Source organism: Bremia lactucae, linkage group LG11, assembly GCF_004359215.1.
Source record: "Bremia lactucae strain SF5 linkage group LG11, whole genome shotgun sequence".
Classification (NCBI taxonomy): domain Eukaryota; phylum Oomycota; class Peronosporomycetes; order Peronosporales; family Peronosporaceae; genus Bremia; species Bremia lactucae.
In genome coordinates this window covers 1,190,656-1,206,751 of record NC_090620.1, presented here as the reverse complement: position 1 = coordinate 1,206,751, position 16,096 = coordinate 1,190,656, and the positions used below count along the sequence as shown (strand labels likewise).

Sequence of the window (16,096 nt, the reverse complement as noted above, 5' to 3'; positions counted from 1 at the left end):
GTACCGCCCATGATTTCTCTACACGCAAGCGGGCGAAATTAATTCGCTGCGACCGCTGTTTCATCGCATCGGAATGCGGACGAATGCGGCGCGTGAATTCCACCTCGTATTGGTCGGGCGTTTCATTTGAACGCAACACGACCGGGATCGAAAAAATACGCCCAAGCGATTTTACCTGAGCCCTCTATGGCTTAAGACGCAATAATAATTATGTGCGACTAGAAGAGCGCTCTAGGAGCGACGCTCTTGGCCCGTTTAAACGAGGCCATTTAGATGGAAAGGGCATCAGTGATATGCCACCCGTCACATAGCCACGTTCAAAACGACTGGCTTGTGATGCCGACTCTGCACGTGTTACGTGTCGTCGGCGGAGCTTTAGGCTCGGAATCTTTTATGTCAGAACCATTATGGATAATGGTTTGAGCATATGTTCTTGTGGTTCTACCCAACGGAGAAGCGGCTGCGCCTTTATGAGCGCGCTCTTATTAATGGTTGCTGCGCTATCCAGCGCAGACGACGAGACAACATTCGTAACTGTTGCTTTCTCCATGTTGTGAGCCATGAGAGAAGTTTGAATGGGAAATAATGCGCCATCATTCTTCCTCATGAGCTCGTTGTCCGCATCACTACTATGAGGTGACGGCAACGGTGTCGACTGATTGTAGTCGACAATGAGCGACGAGCGACGATCATTTCGCACTGTCAATTATAGATAGGTGCTCTAAACTCTCTTGGATGTTGATGTCGAAGCAAGCATCCTTGTTTCGATTCAGCGTCTTGAAGCGTTTACAAACGTGTAATATTTGAGTGCGATGGCCTCACTTGTGGAGCGGTCGGTTTGATTTAGACTTAAAGTAACCAATTAATAGAGCTAATGTCTTATTGCATCACTACTACCCAATTTGGAAATATTGGAACAATATAAGTCAAAATTAATTAAGATGATAATTTGTGCTTCTTTATTTATTTTCTCTCACAGGAAATAATATTTATTATGTCTCTTATATGAAATAATACTTATGTAACGGACACCCCATCACAAGGTAACGTTTGCAATTAATGGTCGATAGCTTGATCTCTAGCATTGTACGTACTAGAATAATAATACAAAATTTTTGTTAATCATGTGTAAAACGATTCGTGAAGGAAGAGTATGTAAGTCTGACAGATCGCTTGGCTGCGCCTTCTGCGGGATTAAAAGTCAATCAAACGAGAGAAACGAATTGGCAAGCAGCTGTTTGTACTCGTAAACGTACTCGTACAAATTTAAGCGGCTCTTTTGACTCGTAATTCTCAAGATTTATTTTTAAAAATTCACAATATGCCCTCGTTCTCCTCGTAAATCGAAAAAAGAATTAACGTAAATTCGAACGTCGAACTACCGGGAAATCCGTTACGTGTGCCTTGGTATTTATGTACCAGCACTGTACCTTTGTGGAGATCACAAACCCTACCCTCTTCTAACTTTACCCTCGCAACTTCTTCACGCCAGAACGAAACCAGTAGCGGCGGCAGTCCTCGATCTTCTTGCCCTGTAGACGTGGCTAGAGTGCAGCGTCTGTAGTTGCAGTGGCGGCAATAGAAAGCTATCAAGAATTGCGAAAATATCCAGCAGCGCCGTTGTCTGCCCTCTCTATGCGTGGCTTAATGCTTAAAATGGAGCAAACAAATGAAGACAGAAGTACCGTATCTGTCGTGAATAGGAGCCCCCCTCGTACGGTCGTAAAGCCAACCAGCCCGAGCAGCTCCAGCAGCTCCAGCTGTAGAAGTAACTACAGTGCTATGGGCAACCGTAATCGAAGTGTAAGTCTTAATACGCAATCAAGCGCACCACCCTGCAAGAAGCAGCGGGCATCATTTGATGAATACGAGCAAGCGACACTCTCAACGCTCCCCCCACCGAAGACAACTTCTTATTGTCAAATTGACGTGGTGCAGGAAGAATGTGCAACTAGCGAAGCGCGGGATCAAATAAGCGACGAGACTGATGCTCCGGACATTGAAGACGATCACGTAGATGGCTTCACTGTGTCAAACTGTGTGCCGCCAGTCCAAGATGACATAGATTCGTCATCTGATGAATGTGACGTTGATGAAGTAGCCTTTATGAATTGGTTGCTGGATCAAAAGACTGCGGGAATGCCTGCTGGTCAGATGCTTGATGCTTTGGGTTTAGGAGTGTCGGAGGGGGTTGCAGTAGACGATGATGAATTATGGGAAGCGATGTTCTCTATGGGCATCCGTCTTATCAAACCGACTGCTACAGTACGTTAGTATTGCACTGCTCGTCAAATTTGGCAGTATACTAAGTGCAGTATATATCTGTATGAATTGCAGCGACCACGTGAAAAGTTGGACACTGTCAATACGCTCCAGGATGTGGCTTCATTGCTGCGCTCAAGTAAGAAGATCGTGGTGCTGGCGGGTGCAGGCATCTCAGTTTCGTGCGGCATTCCAGACTTTCGCTCCGAGAATGGCATTTACAGTGTACGTGATAATGGGGGTTGTACTAAAATTTAATTGTAATTACTATTATATGTAATCTAATAGAGATTGGGGGAGTACAACCTTCCAAATCCGCAATGCATGTTTGGTGTGTGCAATTTGCACTTAAGGGTTAATATTCTTTCTCTAATCATTATTTTATATTTATGTAGATATTGAATTTTTCCGATCCAACCCAAAACCGTTTTTTGCATTTGCAAAAGAACTTTTTCCGAAGTCTAGTGGATTCACGTTTGTACCATCTCCAAGTCATTACTTCTTAAAGATGCTTGAAGAGAAGGGCAAGCTACTTCGCATCTACAGTCAGGTATCCAATCTGCTGTGGTTATATCATTGACAGGAACGTGACGCTAACCGTCTTTGATTTAGAATATTGACATGTTGGAACACGCAGCTGGAATTTCGCAGGAGCACGCAGTGCTTTGTCACGGCTCATTTGCATCAGCAACATGCTTGGCGTGTAAGCGTATATACCCAAATGAAGCAATTCGTGAGGACGTATTCAATCAGCGGGTACCAATGTGTCTCTCTTGCAACTCGCCGGATGGTATCGTGAAACCTGACATCGTCTTTTTCGGGGAATCGCTGCCGAAGCGCTTTCATGACTCGGTAAAGAGCGATGAAGGTGAAGCAGACCTCGTGCTTGTCATGGGATCGTCTCTGAAAGTGAACCCGGTGCGCAGCATTGTCGGTCGCTTTAAAAAGGATACACCCATGGTTTTGATTAATCGGGAACCAGTGGGTCGCCCGCATAAATTTGATGTGGAGCTGCTAGGATACTCAGATGACATTGTTCACGAATTATGTCGATTGCTTGGCTGGGAGATTCCCCAGCCTGATCCTGTTCGGTTAGGTCAATCGAATCTCTCACTATCTGTGGTTGCGCCAACGACTACCCTCATGCCCTTGTCATTCGAGTTTGTTCCCCCATCGAGACATTTATTTAATGGCTCTAAGTCAACATATTGCAGTTCAAGTGACGATGAAAGTAGTAGCTCATCTTGCGAAGATGACACAGGCGAGAGAGTAGCCCTGGATGCAGATTCTGATACCATAGCAGTGCCGATAGATGCAGATGATCAAAATTTAACAAGACCTACTGGTACCAAGCCAAAGGAATACCAAGATGAGCGACTGGAAAGTGGCGATGAGTTGTTGGGAATGTTAAGCTTTGTGCACAATTAAGCTACCCCGAGTAGATGCCATCCGACGTAATCATCGCTACTAGACGGCTAGACATGCTTTCAGCATCATGTACAAGTAATTTAAGCTGGAGACCTCTCATTTCTGTTTTCTAGGCATATATGTGAATACACTTCTTCGACGAAAAAATGTCTGACATATGGAATAATGATGAACACATTTACCATTATCGTTCATATTAATCCATCGAGTTCCTCACTTATTGCAGGTAAATATTAACAATACATTGCCGTTCTGACAAATTGAGATACAAGCTGCTTTCAACTTTTCTTAAATATTTTAAACATCGGCTTGAACAAGCACAGGGCGAATTGTTCCGCTTTGCGGAGATCGTAGCACTGCAAGAGCATAATGTCCCTTCTTCCTAAGCATAAGACCTTGGCTTGCAAAAAAGAGTTGCTGGAGCGGTTCACAGGCGATGAATCCGACAGCACGTACAGCACCCTTAGGTCGGTCGTAGATTGCTGAAGTCACGAAACCGATCAGCGATCGCTGGCAACACACAAGCGCGAATAACTTAATTGCAATAAAACCAAATTATTGGGATATTTTGATACCTCATTTGATTTGGAATTGTCGCTTTTGGCAGCAACGATATCGCCCCCCTTCCAGTTTTCAAAATATTGTTTAACGTCCTCAGCCGAGGGTGCGAATAGCTAGTCACATTAACGTATGACAATGTCATCGATAAACATTTATGATATAACATTACGAGTATATACCATGGCGTTGACACTTATGTTGCCTCGTCTTGGAACAATGACACTAACGCGGACAAGAGTCGGCATTGGGACGGATACAATCGGCCTGGTATCGGAGACTGCAGATGTCATCGCTTCGGTATTAATGCTTTTCGAAGGACAAAAGCAAAACGCCTCCATATATTTTTTACCGCGTAGCACACAAGGTAGCGGAACATTATCATCAGTTGCAAAAATGAGCTTCCAAAGTGGTTTATACGGTGACTTAACACCGTGCTTCTCAAAATTAAAGCGCTTTGATTTTGGCTTTTTCGCTTGTTCCCTTTCTAAATTTCGCGCACGTGTCTCCCAATATAATTGTCCAGCTTTAGTATCTGGGTAGTCGCACGGAAAGCTACGGCACATAATAGTCAGGTATTTACTGTATGATTGCCACCACACACCCAGCTCGCATCAATTCTTACCTAGGTTGGTGTAGTACCGTCGATAGAGCGGAATCTTCTTCCAGTCCGACGACCAAAGCTCCGCTAAAGACTAACGCCTTAAGCAAGCTAGGGGCATGAGATGGAGAAACAATGAGGTCCCAGCCACTTGTATGTGGATATGGCTCGCGCTTTTTGATTGCCATCATATGAAGCAGAGGAAGGTTAACAAGCCCACTACCGACGCCACCGCTATTCTTCCGCTGACAGTATATCTCTTTGTTTAATGTGTGGTCTTTTACGAATATGCTTTCAACCTTTTGCCTTTTGGATAAAGACCACAACATTGAGCAAGGAGATGCTTCCTTGTTTACATTATCGCCGTCTCTCACCTGTACTTCACTCCGGTTATAATTTTCATTAACAATCGGGTAACTTGCTTTCGCACTAGTCTTTGAGCTCTCCGTCGTCCATGCCAGTAACGATTGTATCTCTTGCAAGACCAGATTTGTATCTGGTTCGTCTGCATCTTTACCAAGCGATGAGATACTTAGTCCAGATGATGGACTTTTTACGACGCTTGTTCCCACTTCTGGCACAGTGCCAGCGGGTGGTTCTTTTAATAAAGAGAAGTCTGACTCTAAATACATAGGTACATGCTCCATTTTTCCATTTCGGAAACGTGCTAGACGAGGATCCTTCACTACAACAGAATAAATGACGTTGTTGTGCTCGTCAGCTTCTTTTGACGTGCAAGTCTTGCAAAGAGCTTCAAGAAATTTCCGCCGGTTGGCAATGTTACAATTGGCTACAATATCCTTCGTACTGTAGCCATCTTCATGATCTGACAAAACCTCTTCCTCATCGTCTTCACTAATTTCCAGATCTCCACCAGCAAGCAAATTCGCTACAAGCTCATTCGCTACTCGTCCTCGAACTTTAAAACGACACAAATGTCCTCGACGATCGTGCATTTCGATGTGCTCATCACCCTCCCCAACCACCTCTTGACAAGCTGCTGCAATAGCTGTTGCCGCTTCCATGTAAGCAGCAGGGTGCACCCAGAGCCACAACTGCCGCTTGGTATTCTGCCAATCTTCGTGTAGTTGAAACTTGCCAGTTTTATAATCTTCTTTCAATGGTCTCCACATAAATTTTACTGGAGTAATTGCACCCTGCGGAAATTCACTTTTACGATACAAAACGCTCGTGCCTTCCTCAGCTCCGGCCAGGAACCTCAATCCATTGAAATCTGATCCATTGGAATCCGAAATTAATTGTAGCGCTTCCAAAATAATTTGGGGCAAGCCAAAGAGCTCAATAATTCCATTATAACTCGAATCATGCAGTGTAGCCATTTTCCTTACTGCCTCGAGTGCAGCGGAAACACTTTTATCGGAGCGATGAAGAGCCAACATGTAGCCATATTGCTCCTGCACAACCATCCTTTTGGCATGCCACAAATGGGTCGGCAGCCATCGCAGCCGCTCTGAGTCAGCAACATTTAAGTGTTCTTGGAGCAACTTGTGCGGCCGTCGTTCGTGCTTGCGGCAACGTTTGATATTAGTATTCTTAGCCGGTGTACCACGCAGCCTCTGCGGCATCTTGTGAGACTTAAAGGCATTTGCCCTTCTTCTACGCTGATTCTTTTGCTGTTCCAGCTTATCATCCGTGACAGAATACAATTCATTGTGCTGCGACAAATCGTGTAGTGCTTGTAGCTCGGGCGCCCGCGCGTTAGCAAATTGAAGCACTTGCACCACGCGATGTTCTAAGCCAGTCATTGGCAAAAGTTTCGTCAAATTTTGCTTTTTAAATGTTTTGTGCAAAAAGATGCGAACCATCTCGGGAAACTTGACGGTGAAGATGTACCTGTCCCAGTTGTAAGAAATTGATATACATATGAAATCAATAGTTGCGTTCAATATGGGGAAGCATTCTGTGCAACAGCGAGCAGAGGCCAACTTTCTTTACTGGACTGCTCAGGTGAAGTGGTGGAAGCGGTGGGCGAACGATCACGGCTTGAGCCAAGATGCTGCTAATAGAGCGAGCATTCACTTGTCCTTCATGGAGAATTTAGCCGCAGAGGCTGCAACACGATACGAGAATATCAAAGACGGACATGACGGTTGTGCTACGTAGCAGGACAGTCCAAGTATTCACCTATTTGCTCTTTGTAGGTCTGAAGGTTTTAAGGACGCCCGATAAATACTATGACTGCAACTTCTGCTCGTAGCAAGTCGTGTACTTTTAAACTTACGCGTCATTGAACAGGTTCTTTTAAAATCATAACCAATGCATCGAGCACTTTGGCTTCCCACACGTATTTAAAGCTCGAAGATAGCAGAAGACAATGTACACGTGATGTGATCCAATCCATAGTGACTCTCTAGCCCAAGGTAATAATATTCTGACTCTTTTAAGTTATAAAGCAGCTTCATTGTCTCGAAATCGCCGCTCATACGCGCAAAAAGATTTTCTGGCCGCTTCTTTTGCTTGAGTTCAGGTGCGTGTCTCAATCATCTAGAAACTTCTCGCCCAAATGTGAACACTTAGACGCCAGGCATTAACATGGCAGCATGCTTCCGTAATATCACAATATGCTCTTCACAAACGACTTCGGTTGATTTTATAAGTTTATCATGCTAGCTGTTCCTTTGTATGAATTGAGGACGACATGGAACTTTTTCGCTCTTCTATTGAGCCTAAAGCTTGCTGCTCTTTTAGGTTAGTGTCAAATTACCAGACGTCAGCGATTTTGGCTGAAGTAGGAAGCGCTTGAAGCTCAAGCTGCATTACTGATTACTCCATTGCACCCAGTGCCTCTTCGTACCCAAAGCCCCGCCAGTCGAGATTCGGACCACATAGGCTTCTCCATACTCAATTGTACCCAGTGCCTTTCGCATTGCAGGATCTATTGTTTTAACGTCTAGTTCACACGCTTCTCTATACATCAAGAATAATACGAAGAAAAATTTACACTTACCGATCTATTGCTTGACTTGCACGACGTAAGCTATTGTTCTTTGGGGTCACGTATGAAGAGGAGCGTATTAAGACTGCTGCTCGGCTAGTACGCTGAAAGCACAAAAGGAACTTTTAGCACGGAACGTGACGAAACTATTCGATGCTAGAAATCATCATGAATAAAGCATTTGGCACATCTTTGCATTGGTGTCATGTCGAATCAAAGTACTTAGGTTTTATAGCTTACTCACGCCTATCAAATATTTCTCAGGTCGCTACGTAAAGTGATGACATTGCTTCTTTTCTCAAACCGTATCGCTCTCGCATTTGTAGTAATTGTGCGCGTCTAATTTCGAATCTGCTTTAAACGAGCTTGTTTCACTTGCTGTGTCAAGCGATCCAAATGAAGTGATTGGAGTAGCTGGTATCAGTGATCTTACGCTACTGCGCCTATGACATTCAATTTTTTTTGAATAAAGAGTCGAGGACATTTATAACAGCAACTTAAGGCTTTGTCATGGGCTCTTTGGATTACTCGTACACGTTGGACTTTTTTCTAAGAAGTAATTGGCGAAACGACATACTCACTCGACGAAAACTAAGTACGATTTAAATCAAGACGCTTGTGGAGCAACTATAACGTTTTACCAAGTATAAGACATTTAGACGAATGCGGTGCCAGCTATATTACGTGTATCACAAGCCATGGCATCTTGCTATGTGCAAGACATTACGGGGTTGCAGCTGAACCATTTATCAATAATAAGTCATAAAAGCTGTGAATTTTGAGGCTCTTGCAGAGTTGTTCAAAACAACTTAAGTCAAAAAGCTTGTAAGTGTTTCAAAATGAACTGTCGACCAGTAAATTCAATAATTGGAGATTTGGCTTGACGCGTGCTGCCCCAAGGAATCCAAAGCAGACAAGCACTATACATTCCTTCGGTCAAGTCACTACGGTAGATGCATTTCGAGAGAAAACTATGGCTTCTATCGTCTGCTACATGGTTACCTCATGCCACTTTATGCGTCCTGATTTGAAGAAATACAGCTACATACGGGAAGACCGTGTAATTTCAGCAAACAATTCTATTCTCGTGCAACTCAGGTCCACGTGCACTTATTACTTCAGAAGTACCCTCTCACGCCCATAACTCCTGTACATAGCGATGATCATCTTGAAGCCGCTTAAGCGTCGTCAGTGCTTCCTCCGCAGTCTGATGACCGCAGTTTACAATAATTTCGAGCAGCGCCCTGTGCACCTCATTACCCATCGCTGTGGCCCCACATATGTAAATATGCGCGTCCTGGTCGTGAAGGAGCTGCCACGTTTCCTGTCCATGCTGTAACAGCAAGTGCTGCACATAAACTTTTTTCTGCTGTTCCCTAGAAAACGCTACATGGAGCTGACTAAGGACGCCACTTGTTTTGTAAAGTTCTAATTCATCTTGGTATAGAAAATCTTCCTTCCGACGTCGACAGCCGAAGTACATAATTGACTTGCCTACTTCGATGCCATCTTCCTGTTGCTTTGCTCTTTCTTGCAGAAAAGCACGCATCGGAGCGATACCAGTACCTGGTCCAATCAAAATTACGGGCGTTAAAGGATTAGTGGGCAGACGAAAGGACGAAGCGCGTATAAAGATTCGAGCCATTGGCCACTCGCGCGGTTTCTTAGACCCCTGTTCCCCGGGACGACTCTCTCGTTTCTTTCTTTCGTCCATATGAACGTCAAGGGGCAGCAAACTACCCAAATAATTGGAGCATACACCCCGAAAGACTCGATTGTCGTCTTTTTGGCTTTCAATAAGGCTCACAGTAGCATGTATACGCTGCGGGCTTACCAAACTTGACGATGAGATTGTATAGTAACGTGGCAAAAGCGATGGAACAAGGTGAAGCAGATCTTGCAACGATACTTTCACTGAACCAAAGTGTGCCAGTACATCCACAAACGAGCGTTCGTCGTCAATGATCCACTTTTGATACTCAAGTTTGCCGTCTTTCGACCCAAGACGTGTGAGCATCGCACGTTCTATGCTTTCAACAGCAAAAAACGCCAATTGCTTCAAAGGATCTTTACGAGGAGCGCTATTGATCGCCAAATACCGCGTGAGAATGTCTCGGACCGTACACGGAGACGGAAATGGGAAATCACAATGGAGATCATTTACTACTGGTTTGAGCAATACCCACTGTTCCAAGTCAAACCCCAAGCGAGTCGCTAGTTTTTCAACGATCCTGGACTCATTTTCAGGCAGCACGGCCAAGTTGTCAGCTGTCTCGTAAGTTATTCCAGTCCCACGTAGATCCAATTCGACATGAACCGTAGAGCCTCCTTCGGTCGATCGCCGCAGCTGTCGATTTACAACAATCTTGACTTGCTTTGCCGTAAGAAAGTGTTTCGTCGATGCTTTCAGTCTTGCTTCTGTTTTCATGGCATCCCTCTTTGGCTGACAAATTTCCACGACTCGATATTCGTACTCAAACGGCAATGAATTTATGCTTTCGTCTTGCTTATGGTCGTTGTCATTGGCAATAAATTGCGATCGTAAAGTTTTCCAGAGCTGCTCTTTCCACTCAGCAAAATCTTCGTCCAAGCTCGCATCATCGTCGCCCTCTCCGTAATTATAGATTCGTTTCCCACCGTACTTTTCCATCAGTCGATTGGTGAGGCGGCCGATTGCGTTGTAATGTTCGTACTGCGTATTACCAAGCCCAAAAACCGTAAAATTAACGCCTTCGAACGTCCTCGGACCCAAGATGTCATTTTTATCTTTCAAATAGTCAATAAAGCCGATCGCATTGTCTGTTGGGTCTCCTTCACCATATGTAGCCATGATGAGAATCACGATATTCTCAGCTTGCAGCAACGATGCCGCATCGTAATTCTCCAGATCAATTGTCTGGGTCTGAAAGCCTGCTTTACGTCCTTCTTTCTTTAATACCTCAGCAAATCCCTCCGCTGTACCAGTCTGCGAGCCGAATAAGATGGCTACACGACCACCAGGGTATTCCGGGCTCTCTTCGACGTTTGATTTGATAGCGGAGGCTGCAGGCACAGCTGTCTCCTTGTACATCTTCATTTGTTGACTGATCCGCAACATCTCCTCTGCCAGTTTGTCTTTCTTGGGCTTAGAATCCCGGAGAAATAACACAGTGCTAGCCAGTACGGCCAAAAGCGAGCCCACAACCACATACGAGTCGGCCATGACACTTAAGACGAAATAAGATAATTGTATTGAATGTATGGTACGAGGCGAGGCGAATTTCAAAAGTGACCCAAATTGCAAATCAGTTCAAAAAAGAGGACTCAAACACGAAGCGGCGATGAAAAGACGGAATTTTCTTGAATTTTCAAGCATCGTGAAAACCGCTTAATAAGAGTTGACGTCATGGCTACTTTCCTGTGATCATAACGTCCTCCTAATGGCATCGCATCTTCCACTACAAGGTTTTTTTAAAAAGGGCATACAAATAATAAGTTTTGTACTTAAAATGGGAAGCTGTTATGCCTATCCGACGGTGCAGAGAAATGGATTCGATCAACATTTAGAACTGTTTTAAAGCTGCGCGAGCCGACAAGCCTTAACGAGACAAAATGAATGGCTAGAAATGGACTTCGGATGAAGCAGACGCATTTTGAGAATGATGGAAGCGAATGTGGAGGATCCACAGCAGTATATGCATCTCTCCCTGTGGTTAGCGGAGAAAGCAATTTTCTACTAAGAAGGGAGCTCAATGTACTCGCGAAAAGAGTGTATATGAGTTGAAACCAAAGTTCAGGGCATTCGTGATTCGAGAAATCCTCGATCGTTACCAAAGGTGGCCAGCTTCGTAAGACTTCCGGGCTATTTTAAGGAGCGACGTTGATAACAGGCAAATTACTTTCGAGACGTCTGATAAACAGCAAGTGGAATAGAATATCTATTTGCTTGGCCTGTGACTTCAGTGCCGCAATCAGAAAGAGTCGAAAGGTTGAGTTGATAAGGAACGACAGCGGTCACCCTCAATGTTTCAGCTGCATGTACATGAATAATGAATCGGTGCATACCGAATCTCGATTAATTTCTTGTATTTTGATGATACCATACAGTAACGTTTCGTTCCATTCAACAAGTTATTGCTACACTCCTTGCGCTTCTTTGCATCTACCAACCTCGAGCTTTGAATTTAGCTTCGTACGCGCCGCTTACACATATCAGTTTTAGCGGCTCTGCTAGCTGGCGAAGAATCCTCGGGAGTTGCTGCAGTTCCTTTGGTAGCAGGAGTCATCTCTTCGATTGCTGGTTCCTTGGGAGTCGCTGCGGTCCCTTTGGTAGTTGGGGTCAATTCTTCGACTGCTGGTTCCTTTACCAGCTTCTCCGACGCTGGTGCATCAGCCTCATCGCCAGCCTCATCAGACGTGGATTTCTCGGTAGCTGGTATAGTGGATAAAGTTTTCGTTGCAATCTCCTCCGTCTCATCGGACGTGGATTCCTCAGTAGCTGGAGCAGCAGCTGAAATTTTCTTCGCAAGCTCCTCTGCTGACTCGTCAGGAGATGGCTCATCGTTTTGTTCAGTCTTGCCCTGACCCGATCCTCCATTGGTAATAGGAACACATTGCTCTACAGAAGCAGATACAAAGAACACGTTTAGTGAACATCTCTCAGCTCATCGTAGCCTCCTCATTCACTAACTGTAAATTTGCCATTTGGGTGAATGCAACGCCAGCCAGTAGAACACAAATAAGCACTTGGAACTCTTGCATGACGAATAATCCGTAGGTATTTTGGCTGGATTTTCTGGAAATTCAGTCACGCAGTCATCATAGTGAAAGACCTTTTTATTGTCAATCCAGCCTTCGCAAGGACCCTATGCAAATAATCAGATTCTATCAAGCTCAATGCAAAACTGCTTGATTTAATTAACGTACATGATGCGAGGCTAGGAAGCCCTCTTTCAATTCGTTGTTTTGCCACCACATCTCCTTGTAGCTGCTTACATCAACCGGGTCCGCGGTGTCCAGTGAAAAGCCATAGCCAGGAGCTATAGGGTCGACCATATCACGAAGGGACTTGTATCCTGTGGCACTCCAATGCTTCGAGAACTCTTTATAGTTGTTTGCTGGAGCGCCATTGTAGACGCCACCATCGAAGCCTTTGTTCACGCTAGAGTTGGTTAAACTCGTGTAATCAGTATAGATCGAGCCAGGCACATACGACGCCTTAGGCTGCGAGAGGTAGCCGTGGGCACTCACACTGCTTACATACGTTGCCAGTGCAATGACGTGTGAAGTTAAGAATGACTTCATGCTATTCCGTCCGATTCAACACTGATAAGTAAAGCGCTACTACAGCACCACAATACGTTTGTCAGCCGCTGAATAAACGAGGGTGGCTGTCGTACTTTTTCGTGTGGTATTTGCGCAAGCAGACGGGCATTAATAACCAAGAGAGCGCAAATGTAAGCATAATGTCGGCGTAAAAGCGGGGAACAATCCTACGATGCGCAATAATTTGGACGCGAGCAGCAACTTTGGCAGCTCAACAATTTAAAAATTTTAATAATTCTGCTCTTCACGTTACAGATGCGGCAACCGGCCCAGACCATTCGAAGATTTGTATCTGTCATTTCCGTCAGTGTTGCGCAAACCGCTGATGAATTGACCCAATGTAATTTGAGCGCAGATGTCTTTCAAGAATGCCCATATGGTGTCTATCTTTTTCGTAATACATTTCTACCTCTGATAACTTATAGTACCGGTGGACATGCTCTCTTTTCGTTTATCAGCGATTATTAGTTATTGGATTATACTGTAGTAGCGTCATTCTAGTGCTGTAGTAAAAGCAATCAATGAGAGGATCAAAAAGCGAAAACCTAACTCTGTAACGGGCTTTGCCTGTTACACAGTCCCCGTTAAGTACACTTGGTGTACTTGAGGGGATGGTCAATTACTTAAATAAAGTAATTAGACCCACCCCTCGGGTGTGGTTCACATTTGTGACCAACCCTTGTGTATGTGATGCACATAGGTGCATTCACATTAGGAGGGATGACGGCTAGCGTCATCCGTTACGTGAGGTATCTAGAAAGATACGCTCGCAATACATTGTGTTATCTACAGAGATGACATTTTTGATTGGTAAAAGTAGGTATTTATGTTTAATGCGATTAAATATAAATCAGTCTGAAAACTACCTTCTACTTAGTAAGTGCGCACGAGGAGCCGGATTACCGCTCCGATGACGACACTTTACTAGAGCACTTGGTGCGTTGGGTGAGGTCGCTAAGGCGCCCACCAAAACTACCTCACTGCACGCAAGAGAAGACGGTCTTAATTAAAATAAGTTTTAATTCCTCTTCTTTAAAACTTACTAAATTCTTGGAAACTCCGAATACAAAAAAACGTTGGAAAAAAATCAACTCTACTCGTTTATAATTTAATTTTTGATTAGAAAATCTAACCGCTTCCTCGCTGTGCTAGGGGTGTGTCTAAGTAGAGCGTGGCCGCATTATGACGTGCCGGCCTACATTTGGTAGCACTTGAAATCCTTCCCACGACCCGCATCTCTGCGTCTGTACGTGAGGATGAGCCTCAACATCGATTAGGCTCATTTCCCCCACCTCTCCGAACATCATCGGGATGTGGCAGGGCACATGGCGCGGGGACTTGGTGAACAAGCCCTAGTCAGGCTCCTGGGCAGTCCTCCTGAGCAACATGTTGCTCAGTTGAAGCAAAGTGGGGCATTTGTGCTCGGACAGCGGAGAGCTGCGTCCGAAGCACAGAGCCATGCTGCGGCGGAGTCCGTCACTCCGACTCCGGATGAGCTGAGGCATGAGCAGACTCGAAGCGAGGCTCTTAACAGGACTGTTGAGACGCTCTCTGCCCTGCCGCATCAGCTGAGGCCCATTCGGATGGACCCGCTCAAGTCGCTGAAACTGCGGCGCACACGATTGTCCACGGCTGTTAGCCGTGGAGCAAGGCGGAGTCGCGCAGCTCATCGAGGACGACAGCCGGATGGTTCGTGCGCCATGTCGCACCTCCGCGGAAAGGCCTTGAGTGGGCTGTACTCGGCGCTTATGGCGGACACAGAATGCGTTCCCTACATGGGCGATCTTCAAGGAAAAGATTCGCGCCATGTATCAGCCGCCGAACAACGAAGTGTTGCTTCAGGCGCGCTTGGAGCGCGACAGGCGAAGCGATCTCTGCAAGAGTATGTGCAAGAGATGCACTCGCTGTCGGCGTCCATTACAGTAGGTCCGATTCCAAAGCACATTAAGCTGCCCACGTTTATGAACGGACTACGGCAAGGCCCATCGCGACAGGCTTTTTTCAGGAAGGTGCCGTCGACGATGGAAGAGGCAATCCAAATTGCCTTGGTTGAGGAACAATCCTACAACAGTGCCTCGGCGAAAGCTTGGTATAAGCCGTCGGCCGAGAGGTCAGATGCCACTCCCATGGAGTTGGGCAATGCAGACGTTGTCTGTTATTAAAGCGGCAAGCGCGGCCATATGATGGCTCGCTGCTATGTCAGGGTCCAAGACGCCCAGCAAGAGGACTCCCTACCCAAAGGGCGATGGCAAGAACCAGCGTGCGAGACGCATGCGGGATCGGCGATTGTATTAATTTTAATTGATATTTTGAAAGGGATGCTGACAATCAGTGTTCCATGACCACTTTACATTTTTCTAACAAAGAAGAAAGATGCATGGAACAATCATTAGCGTTCGACAAATTCTTTGCCGATCGCTTGACGGCAGGCCATAAGAGGGAGTCACGCTTCCCACATAAATCCCCGACCTAACAGGAGGGTAGCGGATGGTAGCGGCTCAAGCGCCGATACCACAGAAAGACGTTATCATTAATGGTATGTCAAAGAGTACTAGGTGATGGCCACTGCTTCATGACACAATATTTCGAACCTTGTATCAGGTCGATTTCGTGTCGAGTGCCCTTATCCTTAGGCAACTCGCTCGGTATGGATTCAGGGAAGACATCCTTAAATTCTATTACATCCATATATAAAGGGTTTGTCTTCAAACACTCCCAGAATTGGGACGTAAAACGTTCCATCCGAGTCTTCTCATTAAGGACACTAGTCCAACGATGAGCTGCTAATAACCCATTCGCTCCCAGGAAATACTATGCTGACCGAATATTGGCCACGTACTTGTCATCTGTGACATCTACGCAGATCCGCCTGACTTTGCCACTACGCGGAACCGTTTCGCTTCTAGCGTTGGCAATTGCGTTATCTCCTAATTTAACTTCGGAGGCGCAATCAGATTAAGTGTATAAGCGCCTTCATTTGATCCATT

General features: G+C 45.3%; 5 protein-coding genes across 5 annotated transcripts; 2 read left to right on the top strand and 3 right to left on the bottom strand.

Annotated features, from left to right (window-relative positions):
- Positions 1–1,383: 1,383 nt before the first annotated feature.
- On the top strand, positions 1,384–3,690 carry CCR75_004111 (uncharacterized protein; the record flags this gene model as incomplete). Its single annotated transcript, XM_067962201.1, has 5 exons — positions 1,384–2,265; positions 2,338–2,487; positions 2,551–2,593; positions 2,658–2,812; positions 2,875–3,690. Exons 1-5 carry the CDS (start codon positions 1,636–1,638, stop codon positions 3,688–3,690), a joined length of 1,794 nt encoding a protein of 597 aa, XP_067817799.1. The 5' UTR covers positions 1,384–1,635.
- A 297-nt stretch (positions 3,691–3,987) lies between these two features.
- On the bottom strand, positions 3,988–6,675 carry CCR75_004110 (uncharacterized protein; the record flags this gene model as incomplete). The annotated part of the gene is given in 4 exon segments (XM_067962200.1): positions 3,988–4,224; positions 4,242–4,364; positions 4,431–4,803; positions 4,874–6,675. 4 exon segments carry the CDS (start codon positions 6,673–6,675, stop codon positions 3,988–3,990), a joined length of 2,535 nt encoding a protein of 844 aa, XP_067817800.1.
- An 82-nt stretch (positions 6,676–6,757) lies between these two features.
- Positions 6,758–6,973, top strand: CCR75_004109 (uncharacterized protein; the record flags this gene model as incomplete). Its single annotated transcript, XM_067962199.1, has 1 exon — positions 6,758–6,973. One exon carries the CDS (start codon positions 6,758–6,760, stop codon positions 6,971–6,973), a length of 216 nt encoding a protein of 71 aa, XP_067817683.1.
- Positions 6,974–8,937: 1,964 nt separating this feature from the next.
- On the bottom strand, positions 8,938–11,007 carry CCR75_004108 (uncharacterized protein; the record flags this gene model as incomplete). Its single annotated transcript, XM_067962198.1, has 1 exon — positions 8,938–11,007. The coding sequence occupies one exon, from the start codon at positions 11,005–11,007 to the stop codon at positions 8,938–8,940; it is 2,070 nt and encodes a 689-aa protein (XP_067817682.1).
- A 657-nt stretch (positions 11,008–11,664) lies between these two features.
- CCR75_004107 (uncharacterized protein) lies at positions 11,665–13,382 on the bottom strand. Its single transcript, XM_067962197.1, has 3 exons — positions 12,711–13,382; positions 12,475–12,649; positions 11,665–12,402 (listed from the first exon to the last, which is right to left on the bottom strand). The coding sequence occupies exons 1-3, from the start codon at positions 13,086–13,088 to the stop codon at positions 11,969–11,971; spliced, it is 987 nt and encodes a 328-aa protein (XP_067817689.1). The 5' UTR covers positions 13,089–13,382; the 3' UTR covers positions 11,665–11,968.
- Between the last annotated feature and the right edge of the window lie 2,714 nt (positions 13,383–16,096).